Genomic DNA, 12,147 nt, shown 5'->3' on the forward strand with positions numbered 1-12,147 from the left:
GCAACTGCAATTTAAAAAAATATATATATTTTTTTTACTTTGCAAGCTGCTGTGCCACCTTATATATCAGTGGTGGGTGGGCACACAGTGGCACTGCAGTGGGCACAGTACACTCTGTGGACCTGACAGTCACTGGCAGCCCAGGCAACTGCAATAATAAAAAATATATTTTTTTTCAATTTATTGCAACAAGATGCTGTGCCAACGTATATATATCAGTGGTGGGCAGTGCACTGCAGTGGGTACAGTGCACTCTGTGGACCTGACACAGCACTCACTGCAATTATGACAGAGGAAAAAAAAATATTTTTTAAAATGCCAGGTACTGTGCCTGTGCCACCCGAAATGAGTGTGGTGTGCACACAGTACAGTCTGTGGTAGGTCTGTGGCCTCTCACACACAGCGGGCAGGCAACTGCAGTGTACAATAGATATATATAGATATATATATAAAGAAAAAAATCTATTACCTTACCAGCCCTTAAAAGGGCTTTTGGGGACACTATATATATATATATATATGTATATATATAAATAAAAAAATCCTCAATTACCAGCCCTTAAAAGGGCTTTTGGGGACACTAGATATATATATATATATATATATATATATATATATATATATATATAAAAAAACAACTCAATTACCAGCCCTTAAAAGGGCTTTTGGGGACGCTAGGTATATATATATATATATATAAAAAAAAAAAAAAAACACAAATACCAGCCCTTAGAAGGGCTTTTTGGGGTGCTGATATTACAGCAGTAGTGGACCAAGAACACTGCAAGACCAGGAACACTGACTAACTGTCCCTAGCTTAACAGCAGCAGCAGCGCTCTCCCTACTCTCACTATACACACTGCTTCAGAATGATCTAAGATGGATGCTGCCCTTGCTTATTTATAGGAGGTGGGAGGGTGTGGGAGGGAGGTACGCTGATTGGCTGGAAATGTGTCTGCTGACTGTAAAGTTCAGGGTCAAAGTTTGCCTCAATGATGTCTTATGGGGGGCGGACCGAACATCGCATATGTTCGCCGGCAGCGGCGAACGCGAACATGCTAAGTTCGCCGGGAACTGTTCGCCGGCGAACAGTTCTATACATCTCTACTCCCATGTGTCATCCTGGGTGGAAAACACACACGGCGGCAACAGGACGTCCAAAGGGTGTCTCGTGCACGGCGTGGGGGCGTAGCGCCGATGCGCAATGGGACGAGCCCGCCACCCTCCCTGCAAGAGACCCTTTTCCCCATCACAGCCCCCCGTACCAAAGCACCCCCCCCCTGTTGAGTGCATTTGGCCTGGTAGTGTTCAGGAGGGGGGGCACTCACCCCCTCCCCCCTTTCCTGATCTGCCGTCCTGGTATGGATAAGGGGGGAACCCGAGGCCATTTTTTTAACATTTTGTATTTTTGTTTACATTTCAGCTGTCAATGGGGAAGCCTGTTTGTTAAAGACACAGCAGCCAGGTTTCCGCTGCTTGACAACCAGCTATTTTTCACACACAATTTGAATCGGTCAAATATTTTTTGACCAATCCGAATTCTAATTGTTCTAAAAATTTGGAATTCATTTGAAAATGAATAAACTAAACAAATTTCAAAGAAATTGATCACTATCATTACTATTTCATTCGAAGATTCCAATACATCCGAATCTCCGCATAACCTAAAGGTTTCCAGTCCTTCCTTGGTCCAGTGCCTCAAGACTTGGAGCTCTGTACACTGTGCTGTACAACCAGCACCTCAAGCCACTGCTATTGTACACTGTGCTGTACATCTATTGCTTTAATTCACTGAGCTCTGTACACTGTGCTGTATATCTATTACCTTAAGTCACTGGGCTCTGTACACTGTGCTGTAGATCTATTGCCTCAAATCATTGAGCTCTGTACACTGTGCTGTCTGTCCAATGCCTCAAGTCACTGCTATTGTACTCTGTGCTGTACATCCATTGCCTCAAGTCACTGCTATTGTACACTGTGCTGTTCAAGGCGGGTGCAAGGATTTTTGACCCCCTAGGCGAAACCTCATTTTGCCACCCCCTTGGTTGCGCCCCTTACTCCACCCCTTTTGCCCTGCCCATGTATACCCCACCTTTTTAATGACTGCTACCAATTTAGGAGTGGAGTTAGACACCGGCCAGCGTGGCTCTCTCTCTGGTGGTGCTGGCCAGTGTGGCTCTTTCTATGGTGGTGCTGGCAAGCATGGATCTCTCTCTAGTGGTGCTTGTCTGCGTTGCTCTTTCTCTATTGTGGTGCTGGCCAGCTTGGCTCTCTCTCTCTTTCTTGTGGTAAAGGCCAGTGTGGCTTTCTCTCTCTGGTGGTGCTGGCCAGCATGGCTTTTTCTCCAGTGGTTCTGGCCAGCGTGGCTCTCTCTCTGCTGGCCAGCATGGCTCTCTCTCTGGTGGTGCTGGCCAGCATGGCTCTTTCTCTGCTGGCCAGCATGGCTCTCTCTCTGGTGGTGCTGGCCAGCATGGCTCTCTCTGGTGCTGTTGGCCAGTGTGGCTCTCTTCCTGGTGGTGCTGGCCAGTGTGGCTCTCTCTCTGGTAGTGCTGGCCAGCGTGGCACTCTCTATGATGGTGCTTGCCTTGCCCTGGGCTCAGTGCCCAGGGCAAGGCAAGCAATTTGTGCCCCCTAACCCAGGGACTTTTAGATACCCCGCACCCTGATCATGTGGCTCCCCTAGTCTTTCCTGATTGGCCCTCTGCTGTGGCCAATAGGGAAGGATAAAGAGCGGGAGGGAAGCTGGTGCGAGCCGTTCTCTCTTCTCCTGCACTGCTGACAGAAGAAAGGGAAGGAGCGAGTGGGGGAAACACTCTGACAGCCCTTAGCTCGCCTTTCCCCTGTGTCCCTGTGGCTGGCCAGCATGGCTTTCTCTCTCTGGTGGTGCTGGCCAGCGTGGCTCTATCTCTGGTGGTTCTGGCCAGTGTGGCTCTCTCTCTGGTGGTGCTGGCCAGCATGGCTCTCTCTCTGGTGGTGCTGGCCAGCATGGCTCTCTCTGGTGGTGTTGGTCAGTGGGGCTCTCTCCATGGTAGTGCTGGCCAGTGTGGCTCTCTCTCTGGTAGTGCTGGCCAGCGTGGCTCTCTCTCTGTTGGTGCTGGCCAGTGTGGATCTTTCCCTGGTGGTGCTGGCCAGCGTGGCTCTCTATCTCTCTGGTGGTGCTGGCCAGCGTGGCTCTCTCTCTGGTGGTGCTGGCCAGCATGGGTCTATCCCTGGTGGTGCTGGCCAGCATGGCCCTCTCTGGTGGTGCTGGACAGTGTGGCTCTCTCCCTGGTGGTGCTGGCCAGCGTGGCTTTCCCTCTGGTGGTGCTGGCCAGCGTAGGCTCTTTCTCTAGTGGTGCTGGCCAGCACGGCTCTCTCTCTGGTGGTGCTGGTCAGTGTGGCTCTCTCTCTGGTGGTGCTGGCCAGCATAGGCTCTTTCTCTGGTGGTGCTGGCCAGCATAGGCTCTTTCTCTGGTGGTGCTGGCCAGCACGGCTCTCTCTCTGGTGGTGCTGGCCAGTTTGGCTCTCTCTCTGGGGATGTTGGCCAGCCTGGCTCTCTCTCCCTGGTGCTGGCCAGCATGGCTCTCTCTATGGTGGTGCTGGGTATAGTGTCTCTCTCTCTCTGTCAGTGGCATAGCGTGGGTTTTCAGTGCCCAGGGCAAGGCAAGCAATTTGTGCCCCCTAACCCAGGGAGATTTAGATACCCCGCACCCTGATCATGTGACTCCCCTAGTCTTTCCTGATTGGCCCTCTGCTGTGGCCAATAGGGAGGGATAAAGAGCGGAAGGGAAGCTGGTGCGAGCCGTTCTCTCTTCTCCTGCACTGCTGACAGAAGAAAGGGAAGGAGCGAGTGGGGGAAACACTCTGACAGCCCGCAGCTCGCCTTTCCCCTGTGTCCGCTGCCTGAGAACCGACAGGGGAAAAGACAGAGTTGTATAAAGTACTCGAAACCCATACTTGAGTAAAAGTACAAGTGCTCGATCAAAAAGTGACTTGAGTAGAAGTGGAAGTGCTCAATCAAAAAGTGACTTGAGTAGAAGTACTAAAGTATTCAACATTTTTTGTACTTAAGTATTGCAAGTAGTTTTTTTAAAAATTTTGCTACTCAAGTACTGAAAGTAAAAGTACCAGTAGTTTTGAAAAAAAATGCTACTCAAGTACTGAAAGTAAAAGTACAAGTACTGTGTTATGTAGTTATTAAAGAAAGAAGTCAAAAGTTTGAACATCATATTGTTTTTTATCATTTCAAATGCAGCTTTTATTTATACATACAGTAGCATTTATTTTCGTATGCGCTGATAATACACATGTTTTGAGCTTCATGAAACCTGCCATCTACTGTTCTGGCAGTGGTAATTTTTATAATAGTAACGAGTAACTATACAGCACAAAAAAAAAAATATCAGAGTAGAAGTATTGAAATCATCAAAAAAATGTAGTAAAGTAAAAGTGGAAGTAGGAGAAAAAAATTCTACTCTAGGAAAGTACAGATACCGCCTTTCGGTACTTAAGTACAGTAGTGAAGTAGTTCTACTTAGTTACTATACATCTCTGGGAAAAGAGCTCCTGCACGCACCCTGACTGACGTGTGCTCTAGGCCAGGACCTACCTTGCCTATAGGGATTGCCACCTCTGGTGCTGTCCATCCATTGCCTCGAGTTACTGAGCTCTGTACACTGTGCTGTATGTCCAGTGCCTAATATCACTGAGCTCTGTACGCTGTGTTGTCCATCCATTGTCTCGAGTCACTGTACTCTGTATCCTGTGCTGTATGTCCAGTGTCTGAAGTCACTTCACTCTGTACACTGTGCTGCACATCCAGTGCCTTGAGTCCCTGTGTTTGGTATGCTGTGCTGTACTATAAGTGCCTCACATCAATGCACTCTGTTGGAAAAAAAAAATAATTACAAGGCAGAAGTGCCAAGAGAGAACCCCACTGTGGTTTCTAGGTAGAATGGCAGCCGCTCAACACTGGTCCTGGAAGATAGCAGCGGCCATTGTAGTAGCGGTGACTACTACAGTGATTATCAGCTTCCACAGCAATCACTGGGGTATGAGATATACATACTTACATTGTGCCAAGCTGGATCTATATAACTATACAATAGAAATCAAACCCAAACTTCATCTTTAAAGCACAACTCCGGGAAAACTAAAAGTCCTCCATTGCAGAGGGTCGGCACTCGCACTGCAATGAATAACTGGTTGTTTTTGTCCACGAGACGGGAAAAGCGTTTTTACTTGTCTCATCCCCACTCCTTCAGCAAACGGTGCTCCCCTACACTCTGGGAGTAGACTAGTCCTTGGCATCCTCACCTCCAATGCAGGGCATGGAGAGCTACAGTGACATGAAGTGCTTTCCAGTGAGCTGCGGTACGATGCTACATGTCTGCATTTAAGGCTCGGTTCACAGTGCCGTGACTTGGGATCCAATTTGTGAAACCCCAAGTCGCCTGACATGTGAAATCCCATGTTAGTCAATGAAAGCTGTCTTAATCAGCACTACTGAAGTCGCTAGGACTTTAGAAAAGGTTCCTGTACTACTTCAAGGCGACTTCTATCTGACTTGTGCCCATAGACTTTAATATAAGTCGCCTCCTAGTCAGATCCTCATCTATATCCATGTGATTTGGATCCAACATTACAGGAACGTTACTCAAGCATTCCCTGAAAGTCGCTTCAAAAATGCATCAAGGCGTACTCAAGTCGCTAGCAAATCTCCAGAAAGTCACCTGGCAAAGTCACACCATAAGTCGCGGCATGAACCAAGCCTCACTGCAGCTCACCACACTTCCCAGCTGTGTTGCAATGTAAATGGGTAACACCCTTAAAGGCTGTATCTATCTTTTAGGACTCGTCCACACTTGTAGTCCAGGGGCAATTAAACCACAAGGTTAAGCCACGTTTTTACTGTCCCCCGACCATGATGCTTTGCTTCACAACCACGGCAGGAACTATACCTTCTGTCACTTTTGGTGGGCATAGCACCCGCTGAGCACAACCCTATTCAAATGAATATGGACGCTCTTTAAGCTTCCTGCAACTGCGTGCAATGTAGGGTTCAAGTATGTAAAGCAATTTGTGAGAAGGAGATCCATTCCCTTCTCACCACCTGTCTAATTCTCTTTGAGGAGTGATCAGAATGCAAATCGCTCTTCAGAGATCAAAGCAAAGCAAGTATGCATGAGCCCTTAGACCATGTTACATGCTACCGCCATATTTAGGGTGCATTAATTATGTTTTTGAAAAATGTAGAGAAATGTTAAAGTATAACAAACTCGTTTTTTTAGCTTTGGATAATGTGAAGAATGATTAGAACATCTGTCTGGTTTTTATTGCTGTCTGTGTCCTTGTTAAGGAGATTCATTCTCTTCATTTGACCGTTATCACCAAAAGTGAAAAATCACAAATTTGTGTTGTTCCCAGAACAGGAATAGAGGAGGAATCTTCCAATAGGGACAATGGCTCTGGTGACAACTGGGGATTCTTTCATTTTGGATGGATTTCCTCTCACTTCCTGTTTTGACTGTGGGAGAGGAAGTGAAGGGAAATCTCCCCAATGGGACTCAGATGAGAAAAAAAAAATGCTGACAGGAGTCATAACCTTCTCTTATACTTTTACTTTTGTTAAAAAAAAATTACTAAACTAAAATGTTTTAGTTTTACTTTTAGAGTTGGCTGCTCATGAATCCAGGGGCTGAAAATACCCCAAAAAAATCCCCAAATTCTCACATATACTTTGCTAAATGAGAAGCAATGAGAATGGCAATTGTGTGGCTAATTTTCTTGATAAAGTCGCCCTGAGATTGGATCAGGTGATTATAATGAAGGTGAACCCTCCCAATCAGAGATCAGTGTGTTGGGTGATCTCCATATATAAGAAGGAGCTCAGATTGTTGGGCTCACATGTACTGATCACCACCGATCTTTATTCAGCTCTGCACTGAGGCTTTACATTGTAAGTATATGGAAGAATCCTTCTCTAACCTTTTATAGTGTCATTTTTAAAACTGAAGAATGTAAGTTGGTTGGACATTAACATCTATTTCGTTTTTGGTGTTTTATGTGATGTTAATGTTCACCCTCGTATAGTAGAAGTACATATTTTTTTTTTCTAATTTTGGGTCTCCTTCCCTCTTTTTATTGGTTTGTCCTTGATTGGATAAGTGAATCCTGGCTACTGTCTGTATGGCCGACTTCTTGTTTCACATGGGTTTCAGCTTGTATAAGAGCAGTGTGAACAGCAAGCTTTGCCAAAGCACTCAGCACTTGTTGAAAGCCTGCTAGCAGTGTGTTTAAAGTGGCAATCAGCATTCCTATAAGGATCTGTGTTCAACATTTACACACTGTAACTGAATGTTAAAATTTTAAAGCTTCAACAAACCTTGAGAAAAGCTCTGCAAATGCTTTGTCAAAGCTTACTGTTCAAGCTGAAGCCTTTGTGAAACAGGCCTTGCATACTCTGGCCCAAGAGTAGTAACCACTATTGCTATATTACTGCAGGAAACCAGTGGCTTCTGTTTCTTTACAGAGAACCTGCAACAACCTAACCTACACATCGCTATTTTCACTAGGATATTCAGCCTTCGTCTGCTTTGGTCCTACATGCACCATGAGGCCACCCATGATATTTAACCACCTTAGCGGTATCCCCGAGCGTGACTCGGGGTGGATTTTTTTAGGCTAGGATTGGTATCCCTAAGTCACGCTCAGGGTGGATGTGCAGAGTTTGCAGCGCTGTCCCTTACCTTCTCCTGGTGATCCAGCGATGATCGCCAGCCGAGATCCCTGCTGCTCGTCCGTCGGTCTGATGACTTCCTGGTTCCGTTCCCTGCAGCAGCAATGCTGCATGGGAGTGGAACTGGGAGGGAAATTCAAACGTTGCACAAAACACAACCTTCTTCTTCTTATTATTATTATTATTATTATTATTATTATTATTATTATTATTAGTGTGTGTAATGCATGAATTATAATCTAATTTTATTATATATATATTATTGATTAGATTATAATTCATGCGTTTGTGTTTCAAATTTATCACATCTGGGATGTCTACTAGAGTCTTGTGTTGGTCAGGTTTAAGTCAGTAATTACTAAGAATTGTAGGCCTATAATACATAACGCCAAATTTCCATGCAAAAAATTGTACAGCTTTTGGTACATAATTCCTGACATAATCATACCGCCAGGGAGGTTAAGGGGTACAAAGCTTTGTGGTCCCATTAATCATTTTCGCTTTTCAGGAATCTAGTATAATCCTTATGTAGAGTTTGGGACCAAGGCATTCCCACAGTCCTCCACTTATTGCCAATAACCTGTAGCAGCCAATCAGAATTTTATCTTGCACTGGTCTGACTTTAGCAAAGTGACTTCACATTGCATATGTAAGCAAGAACAAAGAGCCTGCCATGGGTATAATGTTTAGGCTGCCAGTGCTGACTTTCTTCTAATGCTTGCTGCCTGGCACTTTCTGGTGTCTGTACTCTGTGCCACTGACTGAGAACAGCCAGCAGATAAGGAAAGTCAATAAGTCAGATCTCCCTGTGATTTGTATACTTTATGCTTGCTCTCGATGAGGTACGTAGAGAACAGAAGGGATTAAATCAGTATGACAGCCTGGCAACCTGCATTGAAAAAGCCAGTAATTGGTGGGACCAGTAGCTTTCTCAGAACAGCTGCTTTTCAGGTTTTTTTTTATTTATTTCTCCCTGCCTAGTGATGGGATGCACTGCCCATTTAATTCTTAAGGCTCCGTTTCCACTATTGCGGCTACAAAGTCGTGCTACTTCTAGTGCGACTTTGTAGTGTGACTTGTTTGCGGCTACTTCTGGGGACTTCAGTGCGACTTGTCCCTCATTATAGAAGGAAGTTGCACTGAAGTCGGCCCAAAAGTAGTGCAAAAACTATTTTTCAAGCCGCAGCAGTTAGAACGGGCCAAATTGAAATGAATGGCTTTTGACTTGCTGTGCGACTTGACATGTGTCAAGTCGCACAACAAGTCACAATAGTGGAAACGGAGCCTAATGGTAGTGTCTGCGATCTAACCACACCATGATTTTAGGTGTTTTTGCCTTGAATGCATCTAAACACAGCACCATGCACACTTCAAGCCCAGCGTAAAACATGTGCACTTGCATGCAAAAAACACACTGGCTATGGGGATTGTGGCGTGAATATCTATTTCTTTCAGGGCCACCTCTTGGCAAAATGTTGTATGTCAAGGACACGCCTTTGCCATTGCTCATGTTGTGTGTTCCATTAATTATTGCACAAATGGTTTACTGTAACACACCTTTAATTGTCATGCTAAAGGGATTTAAGGAATACAATGTAACTGCAGTGCTAGGAGCTGAAAGAGTACTACAGATATGGGGTGGGGGGGCTGGGCTCCTAAACCATTTTGTAGCATAATAAAAAAAAAAAAAAAAAAAAAAAAAAAAAAAAATTGTAAGGGGGGAGAATTCAGGTTTTCATTTACTTCTGTGGCTCTCATTCAAGTCCATGACCCTTTAAAACTGCAAATGAAGTTAGTGCTGGAAGACTTCCTCTGCCCAGTGCTGTGATGGGTCTGAGCAAGGAACCTATAGCTATATAATGCTCAGCAGGTGTCACTGCCTGGGGTCTCACTCTGATGCCCCATACACACGTGCAGATTATCTGAAGACTTTTGTCTTCAGATTTACCTTTTCTATGTAGTGCAAGGGCCTGCCGGATTGCATACAAATTGAAAGTGTTTAGGTTTGACCTCAGATTATATGGTTTTGGTAAGTCTGCACGCGTGTATGGGGCATTAGGGAATGGGGAATCACTCTGAGGAAATGGGGGGGGGGGGGGATGGGGTATTACTACTTGGGCCACCAACCTACAGTAATGGCCTGGGGACTATATGTCAAACCACCCTTCCACTCCAGTCCTCCCCTGTAACTAGAGTTGTAGTCAGAACTTTTTCTCTTAATTTCTGTTAAGATGGAGCCTCTGTTAATGCTATATAGGTTAATGAGTGCATCTCTTGTTTCATAATATCATGTGTTCTTCCTTCCAGACTCTTCAGCTATGATTGTCCCTAAGAGCAAAAGCAAAGCAGATTTTTGTGGCGTGGACAAGTATTACTATATCATCAGGCCAGACCTTAATTGTTACATGAGATCAACAAACTTTAATCATGGAGAAGATCTGGAGATCTTCAGCTTGCACCCATCCTGCAGGAATGGAGATCACTACTTGGCCTACGAGGATGACCACTTCTACATCATCAAGTCGGACCATTACCGTCGGGTTACAAACCTGAACAAAGATGAAAGTGCAATTGTTTATTCCCTCCACCCCAACTGTCAAGGGGGCAGTCACTATTGTTCAGCTTTTGGGTACTTCTATATCATTTTTCAGGATCGAGGGGTCTATCGCCGGACAAAGAACATGAACAAAGATGAAGAGGCTGAAGAATTCACGCTACACCCAGAATGCAGAAATGGGCTTTACTATTTTGGTGTGAAAGATTACTACTATTTTGTGAATCCAGAGGACCAGTTTGGAGGAATTAAGTACACAAAATGTACCAACCTAAACAAAAATGAGGGTGTTGAAACCTTCTCGTTCCATCCCAGCATCTATAGCTTTCTGCCTGGAGGTCTGGCTATTGCCAAGGGCTCCTCTTTTGGTGAGTGGGTGTGCATCAAGACCATCGACAATGACTCCCACACCCCCATTGAATGGAAGAATCGGGTCACCAAGAAGGTTGGATATGAGAAGGAGAAGATGTCCAGTATAGAGCACAACTGGAAAGTGTCAGCAACTGTCTCGACTGAGACAGGAGGATTGAGTGCTTTAATTGCAAAGGCCCAGTTTTCCCTTTCAACTGAATATGGTGGATCTAGTACAAACACAGAGAGGGAGAATTGGAATGAGGCCACTGAAGTTGAAGAGACAATAACACTCACTGTGCAGCCACAACAAAAAGTCTACATCTATGTCTACCAGATGGGCTTGGGAAAAGAGCCTGTGCTTCATTGCCGGGATATGAGAATTCTTGACAACCCTACTCCACCTACTGATAACCCCCTGCCACATGCATGAAATTTAGTTCTGGATTTCCGATGTTGAGGCTTCATTCACTTCTATTAGCACAGTAACCTTAAAGTGAACCTGCACTATTTCATACTGAGTAATGTAAGGCTCTCACAGAAGACTCTGGGCAGGCTGTACTTGATTTCCCTGTGATCAATGCTCTGCAGCCATATGAAGAGGGTTGTTTTTGTACAATCCTGACTAACCAGAACTTCCCAGCTACATGTACTGGTACCCCTAGTAGGAGATCAGGGGTAGCAAGTGCAATCTACTTCCAAGTCCTGTCTTAAGAAATCCTGTTACTTTGCCTGGTATGAGCAATGCCATGGTTCACTTTTAAAATGAAAACATTGACAGTATGAGTGGTGACATCTGTACCCTAATTTTGATTAATAAATATGCTTTAAAATGCATTTCATGTGTCCTACTTTAATTTAAAGAATTCCACAACACCGCTGCATTTAAACTGTAAAGTGTCTTTTAATGTGGTTATAGTGAAGAGGGGGTTGACCTTTATTCGCACAAACTGAGAAAACAAACTGGTGTGAAATTTAGCACAGTTAACCACTTACTGACCGCCCGTCGCAGTTTTACGTCAGTCCTTTGACGCTAAATACTGGGGTTACGGAAGCAGCTAGAAGCCATAACCCTGGTGTTTTTAAAAACAGCGGGCGATCGGCTTTCAGGTAAGGGTGGTCCCAGCAGCGGATTCACTGTGAGATCAGGGTGCAGCGGAAGAGGTCACCCCCCCCCCCCGGCTGTTTTTCCCCTCTGAGACAGGAAGTCGAGTGAGGGCAAGATGGGTCTCACTCGACTATCCTCTTGGAGGCCTGGAGTGACGTCAGACGGGCTTAAAGGGCCTTTTTTTTTTCTTGTAAAAATAATAAATAGGAAAAAATAAAGCTCCCTGCCCCCGTTAGCTCGCGCAGAAGCGAGCACATATGCAAATCCCACCCACATATGTAAACAGTGTTCAAACAAAACATGTGAATTATCACCGCAATAATTTGAGCCCTAGACCTCCTGTAACTCTAAGCTAGTAGCCTATGGGGACTTCATGTACCAAGTTTGTCGCCATTCCGCAAGCATGCGGATTTTTGA

The 12,147-nt window shown here is 45.1% G+C and overlaps 1 protein-coding gene across 1 annotated transcript; it reads left to right on the forward strand.

Annotated features, from left to right (window-relative positions):
- Positions 1–10,035: 10,035 nt before the first annotated feature.
- LOC309557733 (uncharacterized protein) lies at positions 10,036–11,055 on the forward strand (the record flags this gene model as incomplete). Its single annotated transcript, XM_082260504.1, has 1 exon — positions 10,036–11,055. The coding sequence occupies one exon, from the start codon at positions 10,036–10,038 to the stop codon at positions 11,053–11,055; it is 1,020 nt and encodes a 339-aa protein (XP_082116630.1).
- Positions 11,056–12,147: the final 1,092 nt, after the last annotated feature.

Source organism: Pelophylax lessonae (assembly GCF_965119305.1).
Source record: "Pelophylax lessonae genome assembly, chromosome: 6".
Classification (NCBI taxonomy): domain Eukaryota; kingdom Metazoa; phylum Chordata; class Amphibia; order Anura; family Ranidae; genus Pelophylax; species Pelophylax lessonae.